The sequence below is a fragment of the Pararge aegeria genome, chromosome 13, assembly GCF_905163445.1.
Source record: "Pararge aegeria chromosome 13, ilParAegt1.1, whole genome shotgun sequence".
Taxonomy (NCBI): domain Eukaryota; kingdom Metazoa; phylum Arthropoda; class Insecta; order Lepidoptera; family Nymphalidae; genus Pararge; species Pararge aegeria.
In genome coordinates this window covers 5,943,798-5,964,401 of record NC_053192.1, presented here as the reverse complement: position 1 = coordinate 5,964,401, position 20,604 = coordinate 5,943,798, and the positions used below count along the sequence as shown (strand labels likewise).

Below are 20,604 nucleotides of genomic sequence, written 5' to 3'. Positions count from 1 at the left end.
TAGAAACTCGGCGTTGTGACGGCAATTGTCTTCTTTCACAAAAAAAATCGAAAAAGTTGCTTATCATCGCAGCCTGTCATATTGATTTGTGATCTTTCGTTATTGTACTATTGATGATAAGTATACTCTCTAAGATCAATGAATAAAGAAATACCATAAGATAATATAGTGATACTATATACTATAGCTAGAGCGTGCCTATTCGCCATTATAGTATCCCCTGGGTTCCCTAATTTACTGAAATTGTGTACTTCATTGTTGAGCAAGAATAAAAATAGCAATAATAGAATGCGATAGCGTAAGTCGCCATTTTAGTATCGAATGCATACTTAAGATGGGATGGGTCGTGATTTACTTTCCTTAGTCATTGCTTTAGTATCGATCTTAGACAATGACTAAGAAAAGAAAACCGGCACTACCTTGGAGGTTTGTTTGTGTTTGTTTGTTAATGTATTTTTTGTAGTTAATGTGGAGGTGTGAATGAAAGGTTGCGTCTGATTATCAACGAACTTAGCGACGTTGTAAACAAATTCTCAAGTATGGGCTTATGCTTAAGTCAGGCCTTAAGAACCTTTGTACTCATTGTCGGCTTATTAACACGGACCTGAGTCTTGCCCGGTTCGCTTGCGATCGAGTCTTAACAGTTTATTTGCTAAATCTCAAAAAGATACAGCATAACCCCACCGTATGAGTTGATTATGTTATGTGATTATTTATTAATTTTGCTACATTTTTATTTAAATAAAGGCTTTCTTACTGATGTTACAAATATTTTCATTTGCCTACTAATTATAAAGTTTTCGTCACAATCATCAAAAGCGAGTTGGAAACGCAATTGAAATCATCATCATCGTCATATCAACCCATTACCGGCTGGTACCAGTGGTAGGGGTTAAGGTCATAGTCCATCACGATGGCCCAGTGCGGCTTGGTGGACTCCTGACACATTTGAGGACGATATGGAGAGCTCTAAGGCATGCAGGTTTCCTCACGATGTTTTCCGGCACTGTTGAAGCAAGTGGTATTTTAAATCGCACATAACTTAGAAAAGTTAAGAGTTTTGTTCTGGGTTTCGAACTCCCCCCCTAAAGTGAAATAGCTCTCCGATTCCAAATTGAATAAAGAAATATAATAATTTTGATTTTACTTCTAAGAAGGCCCGGTTAACGCCGTGACGTGGTTATTGATAATCCCACATTGCATTGATATATTTAAACTGCTGGACTCACGTTGGTTTCGTCATAGTCCCAAAGATCGCCAACTGGCATTAGAGCAGGATGATAGGTACTATGAAGCCTAGGCTTAGTCATGATGACGACTATCCTTCATAGAAAAGGTAAAATAACCAGAAGGCAAGCTCCATACAACGAGCGAAAACAAGCCTTTGCGTGCATACAGTAATTGCCCGTGAACCCTCGACACAAAATGACGGTGTGATATAAGATTGAGTGTCTGCCGTGTGTTTGCGTGCGTTCATGCGAGCGTGCACGTTGGCGAGCATGCATAACTGCGTGTGTGTGCGTGTGAAAGGGCTGGACTAAACTCTGAAAGTCGAGAGTTTTTTAAGGGTTGGTAAGAATGAAAATAATAGTATAACCTACCTATTATATGAAAACAAGTACATACCTACTTTCTGATATGGGTAGGTTATAACAATAAAATTAAAGTTAATTCGTATTTTCTTTATTTTATTTAAATAAATCTGCTTTCTAAACTAACTGTCCTCTCAGGTATTCACTTTAGATGCGTTCAAAGTTGAGGCAGCTATCGATACCATATAGATACAATTGATGTACCGGACTATCAAAAGACTATCGAAAGACTATCGGCCAGCAGGCCAGCAGCCCTGCTTTAACGCATTCATAATTATTTACCTAACTTAATTAATAACGACATCAAAGGATAGGTAATCCGAATGAAAACTTAAAATAACGTTTTGAATAAACAAAAATTACGGTATGATACGGTATAATAGTTATTCTACGCGCGCAATTTTTGATTCATTCTAGGAAAATAATTGACATCTTTTTTTATAAAAACTTTAAAATTGTACTGTAACTGACGGCAGAAACGAACAAATCACTTTCAGTTGCGACAGGGTCACCGACGGACAGGAGCGAGTGCCAAAGCTCGCAAGGTGACTGAAACCCCGGTGTTGACGTTCTCAGCAAGGCTAGCGTAGGCAGGAGACAAAAATAACCCCCCCGATTATATCCTGACAAGGGATAAAATTAACTTGTCCACCTGCCAAAGCACGGCAACAGGGACTAAGAGAATATAGATAGATAGATACTTACTACTTTATTGCGCACAAATACATTAAAAAAACATCAAAACTAAATTTACTCACACATTGGTATGCAAAGACGGTCTTATTGCTGAAGCCAGACAATTTCCAGACAAACCTTTGGGATCAAATGATAAAGAGTAGGGGCGCAATATACAAAATATACTATAATCATAATATAATTACTACTACTATTATTATTATGTTTAGATATAAATATATATAGTATACATGCACATATTTTTTAAGTATAGGTACTTATATGTTTATATGCATGAGAAGTTTACGCCTCTGTATTATTAAACGTAAGTATATTATTTCCACTCGTGCACCAATTGATAAAGCTGTGGGAGAAGATTAAATTTTTTCCTTTCCCCGGATAGAAAAATGTATCCTGCCCATGCTGGTAATGGAGGACGTCGACTTAGGGGTGCCTCATGTGAGGTGCCTCGGACCTCAGGTTAGGAAGACGTCGTGGATGAATTTGGCTTTTTGGGTTAGAGGTTAATCTGAAGGCCCCCACGACCGTGGTTCGGATGACGTCAGAAATCGGGGCCTCGCTGTGTTTTAGCCGGCGAAGACGAGGGCCCGATTTCTGTTTCTTCCCGACTAAAATATAGGTTTGACAACTGCCTATATCGAAGGATGTAGTCCAGTGGGGCTACGTATGCGCGCCACGAGATAAACTCTACCCGTTACTTGTATTTTTCTTTAGGGATAGACATAACACTCTCGTGGCCCTACACACTAGCCCTACTGGTTGGATTGAACAGTTGGACTTAGGCTAAGCATAATATTCGTAAAACTGTCCAGTGGCATATACTATACGATAAAACACACTATACTACAAATACTATACTATAACATATATTAGAAAATAATTCATGTTTAATGCCAACGTAAATTAACTGACAATAAAAACCCACATAAAATAATTATTTTAATTAAATAAAATTAATATTCTAGTCACGAAAAATACATTAATGCACAAATTCTGTTTTATGTTCTTCATTATTGTCGTTCCTACTCTTTACATTTTTGTCATTACAGTAGATCTATGTTGCTTAAAGTAAGTATAATGCTCTTAATCATTTATTTGTGGTAAACTTTAGTTTTTGCCCACCTTAAAATAATATTTTTAGTCGGCCAGCAAAAAACTTCATGTTAGAGCTGAGAGCATAGATCGTCACATCCTAAGTATATTATGCCCGTTTTCACTTACCAAGGCAATGCTTAAATAAGTAACACCTAATCTAAGATGATTCCTTGGTAGGTATACAACCCTTCAAAAATAGTTACACTTCAGAGTTTTTTCTATAGACATCATTAGGCATCATATTTAGGCAATGCCTGGGTTTAGTGAAAACGGGCATTAGTGGCCTAATAATGGAAGTCGTACTTTTCTTCCACAAGTGCTAAGGAGCTTAGACACTCCTCGCTGCTCCAATGCTAGATGGTGGTCTTTAAAGATGGAAATTGATACTAAGCGGTATTGACGGCTTACAGTATACTCTGTGACAGATAATGTAGGTATGTGCTTTAAATAACTAAGCATTAATAAAATTATGTAAGTTTATAGCACTTCGCAAGCAAGTATTCATAAAAACTTCATTTTCCGTCTTCGTTTCAATTGCAATCCTATATTTACATAGTATTTCATAACATTAACTTCTGGGTTTTGTTACAACGTATACCTAACTAAATAATAACTTTACATATACAAACGTAATATGTGCCTATCTAAGTATTACCGATATAGAATGTTTATGTAATACTTAGGCAGTATTCATGTTTAATATTATATAGATACCTATTGAGAATGTATATTTTTCTCAGTAACTTGTACTGAGGCATTATATAATAATATCGTAAATGGTACATTATTTAACACTTCTGTTTGGGTGAATTAAACAATCGTCTAACACAAAATAAAATTATCGACGGATGAACACATGTTGATATTTAGCATTTACTATGGAATTTTTTAGGAATACCGAAGTATTATAATTTATGACGTGAATCGAGATTCGAATAGTCTTATATATAAAATATATATAATAAAACTTCCATCCTGCATCCATTTATACTAAACTAGTACTACTAGTGGTACACTGGATACGAGCAATAAGCTGTACGTGTGGTGTACACATCAATAAATATAGTTAAAAAAAGTGTCTGCGAAATAAGATGTCGACCACGATTTGGGATCTTATCCTTGATAGTTTCCCAGTTAAATAACCAATGCGAGGTGTGCGAGGCGTTCAAAATAATAATTAAAGTTGCGGAATGTCAGTTTTTAAAATAAGAACTTTTAATTTTATTATTACGTAATTTTGTTTTTTAAACAGGTCGAAGCCGTTTCTATTTTACAAAGACACGCTTTCTTAGCATTATGTAAATTTTGGATGTTGGAAAAGAGCAACTGCTGAGTTTCTTGCCGGCTTCTTCTCGGTAGAATCTGCCTTCCGAACCGGTGGTAGAGTCACTACACACGGACAGACTTGACGTTTCAAAAGTGCCTACTAAGTATTAGGCCTACTTGAAATAAATGAATTTTGAATTTTGAATTAGATAAGTATAATGCTTTATAAGAAGACAGAGAACCAAACTTATTAAAGTAAATTACTACACTTAACCTGTTTACAACTTACAAATTTTATAATAAAATAGTTTTAACTTTAAAGTCAAATAGAATAAGAATGTCAAAACTGAAGTGACGAGAGGGTGGGTAGACCAAACCTCTCTGACATGATTGCGGAAATATAAGTACAATTTAATTCTAAATTAATCTGATGCGAGCTTCATTTATCTAAGATATACAAATCTTAATAACAAGACAGAAATTCCCTTTAACACTTTGAGTATGAAAAATACTTGTCGCCGAACGACGGCTCCCATTGGCCGTACCACTAAAAGTTTGGAGTTAAATTTTTTCAATTCTTTTTTCAAATTTATTTATTTGCTGATACAGCTAAATAGGTGTTACAGGAAAAAAATATATGCAGATCTTAACTGTACTACGCCAAATTGGCATGCAAATTGTTTTGAGTGAAAGTACTACGAGCTAGGAGTCATACATTTCTGTTTTCACAACGGCGTACACTAGTTGTTTTAGAGCGTTGGAGGCAATCTTCCGCTACTTATTAACATCCCATTGCTGAGCAGAGGCCTCGACTCTCAAAGGAGATACGGTTTTTAAGAGCATAGACCTACCACGGTGCTCCAATGCGGTTAGGTGGGCTTTCAAGACTATTACCACAATTAAATGATAATGGCCGGAACCGACGGCTGAACGTGCTCTTTGAGGCACGGGGTTGACGCGGCCAAGAGGCATTGTAGTTAAAAAATTACAATAAAGTCTGTTAGAAAAAACTGTTTATAAATGTTTTTCTAGAAGCAAATAACAATTCGAGTTCCCTGCGTCAGCTCAGTCATGTCTTTTAATATTACTGACATTCACGGATCTTCCACGGCGTCTGGGTCCAGAGCTAACCTTTACGACAGTTGTGCTCATGTGGTATTCGGGAAATGACATTTCTAGTAGGTATCTTATTATTAAGATTTATATGATCGAAGGTTATCACGTTATCACAAATAAATTAGAGCTATATTTTTGAGTCCGGCCCAGAATAAATTCCTTATTTAAAATGTTCTGCAACTTAATCCATCCCAGCTACGTCGCCACCTTTCCTAAAGTCAGCGTTAGCGAAGATGGCGGTTTTGTTCCGGAAGAGTGCGCAAATGATAGAGCCTCTGCCACGATACCGCTCCATACCGTGTCCTTTCGCACGTAAACCTTGTACTATGTCCTGATGAAAAAAAAATCGCATCAAAATCGGTTTATGAGGGTTTCGTGAAAGAGTAAACGGATTAACAGTCGGACTGGAAAGCGATTTTTTTCGAGAAAACTATTCATTTTAAAAATGACAATTAAATCAATAAACTACCTGGCACATTATTCTTACAAATTATACTTAGTTATTAGAAGCCTAATCAGAGCTGAGTTCGAATCCCAGCACGAACTGTTAACTTTTCTAAGTTATGTGCATTTTAAGCAATCAAAATATCACTTGCTTCAAAGAAAAACAGTAGAAAAACAGTGTGAGGAAACCTGCATGCCTGGAAGTTCTCTATAATGGACTATCGTGGTGGACTACGGTCTTAACCCTTCTCATTGTTGGAGACCCGTCCTGTGCCCCCTGTAGAGGGGCGGTTATGGCTTAGTGTGAATATAATGATTTATAAGATAATTTTCACTCTACAAAATTGTACTTATCTGTATCACTTGTGCTCAACCTCAAAATGTAATCTACCTCTTAAGTCACTCAAAATCTGTTCAGCAAAAAGGTAAAAGAAACACAGAGTTACTGTAGAATTGATAATATTGGTTAGTCACGCCACGCACTCTCTGTATGGGAAATACAGCCTGTTGAAAATAATATTGAACTCACCTCAATAATTCCAAACTCATATTGAACGGTCATGGGGAATATCTGATGGTGTATTCGGGCTTCGTCCACGGCCTCCTTGATCGTCTGTCCGAACCACAACTTGCGCATTGTTACCTGGGGACAAGGGTAAGTTAAGCTACTTGGAAATATAGATGCCCACAGCTGGGCATGGGGCTTATTTATTTATTTATTTAATGGACAATCAACAGGTTACAATAACTCTTATAAAACTAAACAAAACATGAAAAAATATATAAATGTAATATTGCAAACCCACTTAGAGACTGCCACCACTTGCGAATAAAAAACTAGATTGTCAGTTAGGAGAAAAAAACGATTAAGAGAGACATGAGAGTATAAGCTGTAAGACTGACTGACTGACTTATGTAGGTATACTAATATAACACGATCTTTTGCCCCGTTTAAACCTAGTCTCCGACGTCGTATGCAGTCTACCAAGGCAACGTTTAAATAATAAAGTACCGAGTACATACGTAACGCCTAATCTAAGGATATTCCTAGAGATCCAACAACTTTACATCAATAGTGAATAGTTATCAACTAAGAGTTGGTGAAACTGAATTATTAGGGATTCGATTTTGGGCTTTTGCTAGGTTTAGTGAAAACGGGCGTAAATGTTTCAAATAAATCACATTTTGTTAAAAGTTGAATTTTGCAAAAGAAATATGGCAATTCAGCCGAAAAATGAAATTGTAATAACAAGCAAATGAGGCTAGGCTATGTTTCATAGACACAGGGCTGCACTTTGTAGTACCAACTTGTTTCTTGCATGCCCTGCGAGTGTTGCTCAGTTTTTTAGGCCATCTGCTTTGTCCGACAATTATGAGTAGCCGCATTTCGGTGAACGCTGTGGTTGTCAGTGGGAGGTCCCGGGTCCGATCCACCCCCACGGCAGGGAAAATTTGGGGATTTATAATTTCTGAACTTTCTAGATACCATTGACCGTACTGACAAAGACGTGCCGAAAAGCGATTAACCAGTCCGGTGCGATACAGCGTAGGAACCGATTAGGGATGTGGATTCAATATATGTGGATTGTATAGTCAGTACATATTTGAAAATTTAATGTACGTTCATAAAAACATTTCTAAATTTAAGAAAAAATGTGACTGCAATAATTTAAACATTAGAAGTAAGAATAAACTTACAGTGCAATATACTAGGTTACATAAAATTCATAATTCGTTTAAAGGAAATTGCATACAATTCTACAATAAACTACCAATTGTCATCTTGGAGATGTCTCTTAAAAAGTTCAAAGTTTGTATTAAACGTAAGCTTATAGAAAAGTCCTATTATAGTATAAAGGACTACGTAAACGATAAAAAAGCTTGGGTGTAAATAATTGCTCTAACCAGGTTGATCTTCTAATAATTTAAAATGACATTGTGAGATGGTGATAACAAAAAAAAAAAAAAAAAAACACCCGGCTAAGTTTGTTGTGGGCTTCTTCTTAGACCAGGACGCGTTTGGAACCCTCGTAGCTTTAGTTTTAAGTTTACGAATGTGGTTATCGCCATCATCTCACTACCGTGTGGTTCTTATGTACGCATCAAAAGTGCCACCTGTGGGCCTACTTGAATAAAGATATTTTTGACTTTGACTTTGACTTTGACTTTATAATTGCCATACCCCTTACACATAAGCCAGTTATCATTTAGAATGCATCGTTACTGGCTGAGGGGATTGCAGACAGACTAAAATTGTGGTGGAATAAAAATAAAACTCACCTGAGCAATAGCTGTAACGATTTTAGTCCCACCCGATGCTCCAATGACAAGCTTCGCGTTGTTATACCTATCAACGATGATGCTTGGACTCATTGAAGACAGTGGCCTCTTCCCTGGCGCGATGAAGTTCGCCGGAGAGGGCTTCAAGCCGAAGGAGTTCGAGAAGCCAGGGGAAGAGAAATCGTCCATCACATTGTTCATGACTATACCCGTGTTGAGTGTTGAGAAGCCTGCACCATAGCTGTGAAGAAATTTCGTTGTTTTAAGTTCCTATGCGATAGTATCTTTCGAGATCCGCAGGAGAACCAAAGTTACTGATATAGTTCAAACTATTAGCTAGATGGAATGGCAATGCGTGTCGTAGATGCGATGGCCGTTGGATCAGAAAAGTTCTAGAGTTGAAACCACGGACAACCAAGCGTAGCGTGGGACGCCCTCCAGCACGATGGACCGACGACATATAAGCCGGTTTTCCACCGTGTAAGGGAACTGATTAGGCGGCACGGGCTCTGTTTAAAAGAAATAGATTTGCATTTCCACTAACACGGAGTTTCGTCTTTTGTTTTCCACCGCAAAAGAGATAAATGAGCGGAGAGAGCTGAACAGAAAATGAGAAATGAAAATTGAAAATTGATCAATTTCCACCGATAGTTAATTCATTTGGTGTTTTAAACTGGTTGCATTTTTTCCACTGCAAAGGGTAAGAAATGAGAGGGGAGAGCTGAATATAAAAAGAGAAATAAAAATTGAAAATTTGATCAATTACCACTGAGAGCGAATTCAGTAGGTGTTTTAAACTAGTTGCCGAGACCTTGACACGAGCGGCCTCTTTTCAAGTAGTTTTTACTCTTCCGATCCACCCCTCTCAGCTCTTTCTCTGTGGAAACACTGCAATGTATTTTGTCATTGCGAGTCTTCTCCGCTCCCTCCCTAGAACTGTGCGAGTTTGTCTCAACTCTTTGGGCTTGCTCAGTCCTTTCCGCTCGACTGTTTATTGGTGGAAACACAAGTATGAAGTTTACTGTTGCGAGTTAAACGGAGTCCCTAATGGGTTCGCTCCGTTCGCGGTGGAAAACCGGCTAAAGAGAGTGACAGGGAGTGGGAGGATGAGGAAGGCTGATGACCGGATGTGGTGGCGCTTCTTGGGAAAGGCATATGTTCAACGATGGACGTCCACAGGCTAAAATGATTATGATGATGAGTATCTTTCGATGCGAAACGAAATTCAAAATAGTGAAATGTGAGTAGATGCAAAAAAAACTATGAAAAATGTCACAATCTCCAGCAACCAAAACATTTGCACTTCTAATTTTTATACTGTCTATAATGATAGATAGATTGGATAAATTCAGTGACGAAACACTAATGTATTAGTAGGAACTTCTGAAATGCCGTACCTATTGCTTAGAATACGACCTTTTTGATGCTTTTACCTACTGTCGCCCTCAATGAGCCCATCGTTAATGTCACAGCACTGCTAGTATGGGCCGGAGACAATTATATCCCTTGGGAAAGGATAAAACATTTTCTTCTCCCACAGATTTATCAACTCTCAGAGCAATGGTGCACAAGTGGAAACACAAATAATATATGTGTAATAATAAACGGGGGTAACTTCTCCTATTCCATGTTCCCCTGCTTTAGCAGACATGTATTAACATGTCTGCTAAAGCACGGGAACATGAAAATTATTTATAAAGAAATTTCTTTAATAAATATACCCCTTAAAATCAAAACATGACTATAAGGCTTAGTAAAAGACAATTTTTTGTTAATAAATTTACAATTTATCCCTTATCAGGAGATATAATGTTTGTCTCCTTCCCGTGCTAGCCCTGCTGCTCTGCCTGAGCGTGACCCGCGCACCCTAGCGTCGTCGGTTGCTGGAACTATTTGTCGCTGTATCGTCACGTATCTAAAGTTCTACGCGCACTTCCATATATTTCTATAGCACTCCACATGGCGACAATAAGTCACAATGAGCGACTTACTGAGTAACTACCATTATAAATATTTTTTTGTACAGCGCCATCTTGTATGCAGCGGCAGAAGGTGTTGTAAGTTACACAAAATATTATGAGTCTTATACTCAGAATAAAGAATATTTATATAAAGTTAGGGCTACGGCCTTGTAAATAAACATATTCTTTTCTATTCTAAGTTAAATAGCTTTCTAACTACTTTATACGTAGTGTTTCACAATGATATAGGTACCTATCCCGTGGAATAGGATAGCATTTTTTAGGCCATACAATTTAGTTAGATAGTATAGATAATTTAGAATTTAAACTATCGTGAGTAAAGTTAATTTTTAACGTGTAATTGATGGCAGAACTTATGTGATTTTTCGTCGGAGTTTGGCCGACTAGTTTGGATTTGGCTCGTACTCGTACCCATTGGGCTCGTAGTTTTGAACTTGTTAACTCTTTAAAATAGTATAGAGATGCGAGTACATCAGTATTCGCACTATTTTTTATTTTTGAAGGAAGGAAAGTACTTACTAAAAGTTAATAGAGCTGGTCATGGAAACCGCGTCGCCATTATCAGCGATGACAGAAATGTGTGCGGTCCCCGAATCCGGCTTGTTGTACTCTGTCGCCCCGTAGTAGTTTGTGTCATTGCTGGTCGAAGAATCGTTGATCCTCAGTCTGATTTGTGCACCATATTCTGGCGCCGTAATATTTTGGAGGAACTGCAATATACAAAAAGATGGTTGAACATTCCTCCCGACATAAAGATTCAGCTTTGCTTTGGGGGAGAGAAGTTTGAAGCCCAGCACGTTTCGTTCACCTATAATTTTTCTAAGTTGCTACGTTTTAAGCAATGAAATTTCGCTTTCTTTAACGGTGCAAAAAAACATCGTGAGGACACCCGCATGCCTGAGAGTTCTCCGTAATGTTCTCAAAGATGAAAAATTCTACTAATCCGCACTTGGCGAACGTGGTGAGCTACGGCCTCAATTCTTCTGATTCTGAGAAGAGACCTGCGTCCTGTAGTCCTAGCTTATTGGTTCAATAAGCAAAGCCTTTCGTAATAAACTAATTATTTTCATTAAAAAAAAAATATTTTTTATATATTTTTATTTTTTTTCTGTTTGACTCCATTCTGTTAAACTACGTTATAGGCTTTTAGTCAAATATGAAAAAAAAAACGTAAGAAAAAAGGACAAATATCGGAAAACTGATTATGTTGTTCGAGCTCCATTCTCGCGTGTGAAACTTAGTTGACTAACCTCATTCAAATCCAAGAAATCAATATCCCCTAACTTAGTCCTCGCCGCGTAAGCATACTTGAAGGCTTCTAAAGTCCTGTGGTACGTCAGTATTTTGTTATCTGTGCTGTTTATGCTGTCCTCATTGAAGTTGTATCCGCTGAGGATGTTCAGAATGTTCACCAGGATAGCGCCACTGCTCGGGGGCGGCGGTGTGTAGAGGATGTCGCCGCTGCTCAACGTTACTGCTATTGGATCTGTGATTTTTGCCCTGAAAATATATTTTTTTTAAAGATACCTGTAAATAAGACGTGCACGGATCATGTGATCGTTGGACTCCGCTGTAAATACGTCTTTTGCAGTGCCGGATTTGGATTAGCTACTTGAACGTATTAATTACGGGTTGGATTATTACGTAAGTAACGAACGAACTGATATCTAATAAGTATTTTAAAGAAATTAAATAACCAGAATACCGCTTATTTTGTTTTCCCTTTAGGGCCTATAGCATAGCATAATTAAACAAAGGCTAGTACGTTGTTTAATTAGTTTACTTTGTCTCTGATCGATAGCTGCCATACCTTTATAAGGTTAGCCCTTTACCATCTTAGGCTGCATCTCCCCTTACCACCGTGAGATGGCAGGTATCAAGGGCTAGGTTTTAGTGGTATAAAAAAAATCTAAGTAAGTAACTAGGTACCTATATTCATTTTATAAGTACAAATATATATTTATTTTTATTTTGTATAAATCAATACTAGTTTTACATAGTAATAACACTATATGTGAAAAGGCCTGAAATATATATATTTTTTTATAATATTTATTTTTATTTTGCTATACTAGTTCAGAACGGTCACAATGATCAGAATGTTTGCAGTTTATGACAATGGTGTTGTTAATGGAAAAATATCTTTATGAGATGGAATGGATCTAATATTATATAATATATCGATTTATCGATACATCGATATTTTTTCAGCAAGCCCCTCGTGATTCAACGTAAGGCAAATATTTCATCATATTTGCTTCAAAACATAAACACACGCTTGTGTTTAATTATATGTAAATGACTCACAATTATTGTTCTTTTTTTCTACTTAATTGCTCAGCTGATACAACATTATCATTCATTGTTGTTTTTCTATGAATATAGTTATTATTTAAACATGTGAAATATTATCAATAAAATGAGTCATTGAAAAATAACCTACTCGTGTCAATTAAAAAAAATATTACTTAATTAATTTCAGGAAATTTAGACAAATAAAATTTGAGTTTTAATTTACCTATCTACAAGGTTTATTATTGAGTGTAGTTTGATTCAAATGTAACTTATTTTTATTCACGAGCGAAACAAGTAATAAAATAAAATGTTATCGGTGAGGAATTTTAATCTAACAAAGGAATACAACGCTCTACATTGTACCTTATGATAAAATAAAAAAATAAAAATAAAAATATTTATTTATGATGTATTAAGACTGTTATACCTATTGAAGCATATCGAAGGGGAACAATCAATTTAAAATAACTTAAAACTTTAAATTTATATTCGACTCACTAGTTTAAAATAACATAATTACATTGCGTGAATTTCTAATTTTCTAATTTCCATTGGTTAGGCGCCATATTGGATTATTGCAACAAAATCTTTTTAGGCATTTAAAAATGATGGTGGAATAAAAAAGCTCACAGACTTTCCATTTGCAAACAAATACACATGAGCCCTGAAACACACTCCATTTTGGGCAGTCGTGTAAATATTGTGAAGCTCCAAGTATAAACAAGTCATGAAAGATATGAGACACATTATTTTTATTTTACGAAGGTTATGACAGATTTCCAATATCAGAAATGATAGACATGTAATTTTAAGGTAAATCTCTAACTAGTGATGAATCTATTTTCCTACTACGTAGGGTTATTTTCAATACATTTTGTTATCAAACGTAAATTGCGGTTTTATACGTAAAATCCCGAACCTGTGCTGAATTTTCTTACTTCCTATTAGTACCTACGGAATTTTCAATCAGGTAATCGCAGTTTCAACAAGATTCGCTTTTATTTTTTAAACATTTTTAGAGCATAGAGCGCAGTGCTTAAAGCACGGCGTTTTAAACGTAAAATCCCGGACCTATGGTGAATCTACGTTCCCACTAGGTAGGTAAGAATTTTACAAACAGGAAATTGCAGTTTTAAAGATTCGCTTTTATGTTAAAATTTTAGTGTAGTGTTGGAAATATGAAAATACAATTATTTTTTAGTTGGTTGACCTTATCAATAAAACAGCGCGCATTAGAACACCTTAGGCAGGCTTCTTCTTCTTCTTCTTCTTCTGGGCAGTTTCCGCACGTAAGCGCTTCGCTTGTTGTACGTGAAATTTCCCAATGTTGCTCGCTACTCCAGCCATCCAAGCTCGTTCCAGAATCCCAGCATGCCGCCCAGGTTGCTGAGGATTTCTGGGATAGTGGCTGGTGATCCCAGGTAGATCTCGCGTTGCTCTGTCACGCCCGTGCACTCCAGCATCACGTGCGTAGGTGTTTCATTCTTCTCCATGCATGCTCTGCAGAGAGGACTGTCGGTGACACCTATAATGGAAAGATGTCTGTTTAAGGAGCTATGTCCTGTTATGAGTCCCACCACCTTCCTAAGTTTGCTTCTATCCAGGCGGAGTAGTTTGTTAGTTAGGTGTTGGTTTAGGTTAGGGAAAGCTATTTTGGTTTATTTGCAATCTTTTGCATTGGCCCAAAGTAGGGAATGCTCCCTATGTGTTTGTTCATGTAGCCATGTTTTGTACTCACTGAACGGAATCGGTACGATCGGTTCTGGTCCTACTACCTTCAGTGTTGTGGCTTGGCGAGCTAGTGAGTCCGCCGCTTCGTTGCCTGGGTTCCCGTCATGCCCTTTGACCCACCTTAGGGTGATGTCATTAGAGGCAGCGAGTGTTTCCAGGGCGTTGTGGCAGTCGTATATGAGATTAGAGGTTGTGCTGCTGCTGGCCAGGGAACGGAGAACCGTTTGGCTGTCAGAGTTTATGATTATTTTATTGTTCATTACCTTTCTGTTTGTCATCGCTATGGCTGCAGTGGTGATGCCGACGCACTCTGCTTGGAAGACAGAATTGTTCTTACCAAGTGGGTAGCTGATCCTCATGTTTAGCTCCGGGCATACTATACCGGATCCTGTGCCTGTTTTGCTTTTGGAACCGTCCGTGTATACTTCGATGGTGTTTTGTTCTGTTTTACTACTTTGTTCTTTTCCTATGTTTATTTTGTATTGCCTGTCTAATATGTAGCGTTTGCTAATTTTGTCGCATTTCCACTCTAGTTGTGGTTGTCTTTTGTACGCCTCTTCCAGGATTTTGGTGTGTGCTGTGCTGGTGTTCTTCCAGAGTCCTGAGGCTTTGAGTCTCAGGGCTGCAAGTGTAGCCTCCTTTTTGATATATAAGTGGAGCGGCGGGATGTCCAGTATGGTTTCAAGCGCCGTTGTTGGTGTCGTGCTCATGCCGCCAGTGATGGCTAGGCACGCTTGTCGTTGAAGTTTTTGTAGTTCTAGCTGGGTGGTTATGAGTTCTGTTCTTGGCCACCATATGAGTGCAGCATATGCCAGAGTACTCCTTACTACTGCTAGGTAAAGCCAGTTCATTATTTTAGGTTTTAGTCCCCAAGTTTTACCTAGCATGCGTTTACATTGGTGTAGTATAATAGTTGCTTTGTTTGTTTTGTCTTCTATGTGTCTTTTCCAGCTGAGCTTACTGTCCAAGGTGACTCCTAGGTATTTTACTTCATTAGACAGGGTGAGGCTCGTGTTGAACAGGGTGGGTAATTTTGGTATGTCCGGTTTCCTTTTGTTAGTGAAGAGAACCAGCTCTGTTTTCTTAGGGTTTACTGAAAGATCGTTTTCCTTACACCATCTTTCAATTAGTCGCAGAGCTCTTTGCATGATTTCGCATAGCGTGCATTCTAGTTTACCGCTGATGAGAATAACAATATCATCTGCGTACCCTATAGTGTAAAATCCACTTGTGTTGAGCCAAGGCAGGCTTATTTTCAATATATTCTATTATCAAACGTAAAACGCGGTTTAAATCACTTTGTTGATAAAACACGAGGACCTACATATTTTGTTGATACTTAATTTAAAGATAAAATTATTATATTTTTTGTGACATAATAATGTAGGGGTTAACCGACCTCAAAAGAAACGCACAACGTGATTACTGAAACTGATTACCTACTTACATTTAGGGCCTGTTTCGCTATCTTAAGATAAGTGTCGGTAGCTTATTAGCACATATTTCGTCCTTGTCACTTGACATAAAGTGGGAAAGTGCCAAAACTTAAGACGTTGACGCTTGTACTTGAAGTCAGGTGGTGAAACAGGCCTTTACATTTTAGACAAGTACAACTGCGGAGGTTAAGATAACCGTTCTAATAATGCTGGCTTTTTTAGTATACCTAATCATATTACGGCCCGTCATTGACACATATTGATGTTTTTTTCAAACTTTCTATATAAACAATTTTTTTTTTTTTATATTAATAGCGGGCAAACGAGCAAGTGGGTCAACTGATGATAAGTGATCACCGCCGCCCATAAACATCTGCAGCACCAGAGGAGCCACCGATGCGTTGCCGGCTTTTAAGGAATTTGTTTATCCGCCCCTTGAATAACCCTAGATTGTATTTTTGAGGAAACACATCAGATGGGAGATTGTTCCATTTGCAAGTGCGCGGTAGAAATGATCTGGTATTTCGAACAGTAGAAGAATACCAGGCATCCAAATGATGAGGGTGGAATTTATTTCTACAGCGTGAGGTGCGGTCAGAGAACAGGGTTGTTTGGAGAGGTTGGTTGGAGAGTTGTTTGCGTTGATACCCCCGTATCAACGCAAACAACTCTTCAGAACATTCTCCAAAAATTATAAACAAATCAAGAGAACGTCCTGCAACATGCCGTCCTGTGTGCATCAACTTGAGGCAATTAGATGCACACAGGGTGTACCTGTAATTACCGGCAACCACGCCCTTCAGAACGGAACACAGCATTGCTGCTTAGCGGCAGAAATATATGTAATTGAGTATTATGTAAGTTTATAACATCATAAATATATATCATAAACATCTATTACAGTATATATAAGTTTATATCGGTATATTTGTTGTTAATATGTAAATAAACTGTAGTACAGGTTTTTACCTAAATCAGGGACAGTAGATTTCAAAATTGCACCATTACATACATTTATTACAGACACACCAATATAAGTTGTGAGGTACGGCATTTGTTTGTATAATTATTGTAATTACTTTACGTTACTTTACTTGTACATGTACATGTATCTACCTATGATAAATAAATAAATTAATGTAGTATAAAAAAAAACTTCAATGAACATTTCATTGAAGTTTTTTTTTTATGGGATAGGTATTTGTAAAAAACATGCAACAGCTAGTCATATTTAGCGTTCCGGAACGATATCGCGTAGAAACCGATTAGGGGTATAGGTGTAATATAACTTCTTTACTCCTTACAGACCAGCCCATTACCATCTTAGACTAGATCATCCTTACCAACCGGTAATATTACAGTCAAGAGCTTGCAGTGGAATAAAACAAATATATAAATATTTAGGATTAGAAATGATAAAAATAGTTCAACTACCTACGAGTCTGCTTTTACTATGTTATAAGAATACTTAATAAGTACATGGAGTTATTAAAGATGAAAATATATCATTTTTATAACCAAGATATGCAGGCTATTATTATACCTAATAGATGTCAGAGGGGTCTAGACGGGGAGATTTCGTAAACAAAACTATTTATCAATGGAAATTAGCATAATCGCAGACCTCCAGTAGCCTCAGCGGCACCGTGGTGGAAGTCCTGGTATCATTTTCGACTCGATTTCAACCGATTGATGTCCACTGTTGGACATAAGTATTTTGTGCTGGGAAGTTCAGAATTCACGGTCCTGGGACGCTTGTTTCCTGCGGTTTCGACTCGACTGATATCATATGTACCTAAACCTCGTTGGTTTTCGACCAACATTTTGTTTACCGGTACCGGGTCGCCATTCCAGCACCTTGGTACTTCAACTTCCATCGGTTCTCCAAGCTATGTGTCTCACTACTATGTGCCAATTCAGCTTCGCGGCTGGTTGAGCTATCTTGGTAGCTCTAGTTCTTCCTCGGAGATCTCCTCCGTAGGAAATCTAGAGTCCTCAACATTTAGTATCAAATAGATAAATTGGCATAACCTTCGTATTCAGAGATATTTCTGACAAGTAGCAAACTGGTCGTATACATACAAACCCCATTATTCGATATAACAGGTGTGTAACCTCTCTTCCTAAAAAAATTTGTATGATGATCAAATTCAGCTACATAACCTACTCTCTGAACAGAGTTATGACGTATCTTCATAAAAACTGATTGGTCCATACATTTATGTGTTTATAAATAAACGTTGATATTAATGTTTTGCAGTAAAAGTAGATAAGAAATTGAAATGTGTTTACAAAACAAAGATATGAATCGCATTTAAATGGTATTTAGATTTATGTACATACGTACCTACTTTATATTTTGTTATCACCTCTAGACTTAGAGATATGTATAAGCCCTATTAAACTTATGTATGGTATGGTATATAACCTTAACACTAGCGGACACGCGCGACTTCGTCCGCGAATGAGTCGACTTAAAAAAATAGTCGTATGTCCAATATATATGATTCCGAGAATCCAATATAAATGAATCATAGCTAGATCGATTTATCGAACCAGAAACCCGCTGTATACAAAATTTCATGAAAATCGTTGGAGCCGATTCCGAGATTCCAATTATATATATATATGTATATACAAGAATTGCTCGTTTAAAGATATAAGATTATCTATGTAGTAGCTACATAGATAATGTTAAGGTGAAATATTAATCTTCCATAACACTATCAATGCAAATTATTAAGTACTGAATTCTAATTACTTAACCATAACACTATCAATGCAAATTATTAAGTACTGAATTCTAATTACTTAACCATAACACTATCAATGCAAATAATTCAAATACTATCAATGCATAACACTATCAATGCAAATAATTCAAATACTTAATTATTTGCATTGATAGTGTTATGGCAGATTAATATTTATAATAAAACTAGCTGTTGCCCGCGACTTCGTCTGCGTTTGATTTTGTTTTTAAAGTATTCAGTATCGCTTAGCCTTAAGTGCGTATTGTAGTATATATATACATATATATACCTATATATAACATGTGACCAATAATTTGCAATAAAATAAAATTGCGACTATAATTGAAGATCTAAGATATCCTATCTCTTAAGTTGGACCAGACTGCTCACGGTGAGCCAATTTTATTTAAAATCGGTTAAGTAGTTTAGGAGTCCATCGCGGACAAACATCGTGACAGGAGATTTATATATATTAAGATAATGAATATACTACGACAATACAAACATCGCCATCTAGCCCCAAAGTAAGCCTAGCTTGTGTTATGGGTGCTAAGATGACTGATGAAAATTTTTATGAATAACGTACATAAATACTTAGAATATAAATTATGAAAATTAAGCTTAATTTGCTATACTCCGCGAACAGCAGTATAATTACTTCAATCCGTATACTCTACACCAAACAGATTTCGGAGCGAAACGTGCGTAGGGGGTACATTGGCGAGGATCTATTTGGTGTGGAGTATACGGATTAAAGTAATTATAAATTACACCATACAGATTCTCCTGCTGCTCGCGGAGTAGGAGCAAATTAAGCTTAATTTTCATAATATATTATGGATTTCCGCAAAGTAACGCCTGCTTCTATCCAATACTTAGAATATACATATAAACACCCACACACTGAAAAACATTCATGCTCATAACACAGACATTTTCCAGTAGTGGGAATCGAACCCACGGCTGCGCCAATCGGCCGTCTAAAATTATGTAATAATTTTAAGTAGTCCTACAGTTTTTTGTGACTGGGCTCATCCGGATGAGTACCTAGACTATCTATTACCGCAAGGAGCCATGTCTACTTCTGCTGCCAAACAGCATTGCTTCAGTGAAGCATTGCTTCAGTGATCCAGTTTTAAAGGTCGTGGTTGCTGGTGCATTTACAGGCGCATGAGGCTTAACACCTACGTCTCAGGTTGATGGAGACGGAGCGGCATTTTGTGTAAGGACATATTCATTGCATGCCCTGCGAAGTGTTGCTCTGGTTATTGGCAATGGTTTTAAAGTTACCATCAGCTGGGTTAGTCCTTGGTACATCTATTCATATAAGAAAGTATGCCATTTAAATCAGTTCAGGCGTCTTCGAGTAATCGGGTAACATACATAAAAAAAGATTGCGACGAATTGAGAACCTCCTCCTTTTTGAAGTCGGTTAAAAAGAGGTACTTACTGGTAGTCCCTAAGGTCTTCAGCCGTGATGATGCTGCCTACACGCTGCAGATCTTCTAAAAAGTCCACAGCAAGGGTTCCGTTATAAAGCACGTCGCCCCCTTTCTCCGCGATGATTCTGAGTGTGTTGCACAAAGCCTCCGAAGGTTTTACTAGAGTACCCGGCTTATGGAACTTGTCCTTCGACGTGTTGTAGTACGTCCTCCTGAAAATAACGGTACTTTTAAAGGAAGCCAGAATAAAACAAGTAAACGATCTGCTTTATCCAAGTGCGCTGACTAAATGGTACGTCATATTGTGTATATATTATGTACCTGCTACAAAAATATTGGTCTGTAGTCGATCTCGTATCGGTCCGAGGAGCCATCTTTTATAGATGTAGATCGCATTTTAAGGCGAAAAATAACATGTCCTTGCAATTGTTATTGTTAGATAGGCATACAATAATAATCACTATCATCCCATAGAA

At 37.3% G+C, this 20,604-nt stretch overlaps 1 protein-coding gene across 3 annotated transcripts in view; it reads right to left on the bottom strand.

Annotated features, from left to right (window-relative positions):
* Window positions 1-5,747: 5,747 nt before the first annotated feature.
* Window positions 5,748-20,604, bottom strand: part of LOC120629031 (glutathione hydrolase 1 proenzyme-like) — a 67,611-nt gene continuing 52,754 nt past the window's right edge. For all 3 annotated transcript variants that reach the window (XM_039897771.1, XM_039897770.1, XM_039897769.1), the window contains 6 exons: window positions 20,137-20,340; window positions 11,722-11,971; window positions 10,991-11,181; window positions 8,490-8,730; window positions 6,739-6,852; window positions 5,748-6,096 (listed from right to left, as the gene is read on the bottom strand). In XM_039897771.1, coding sequence (XP_039753705.1) covers window positions 5,947-6,096; window positions 6,739-6,852; window positions 8,490-8,730; window positions 10,991-11,181; window positions 11,722-11,971; window positions 20,137-20,340 — 1,150 coding nt within the window. In that variant the 3' untranslated portion in view covers window positions 5,748-5,946. The remainder of the gene's footprint in view (window positions 6,097-6,738; window positions 6,853-8,489; window positions 8,731-10,990; window positions 11,182-11,721; window positions 11,972-20,136; window positions 20,341-20,604) is intronic.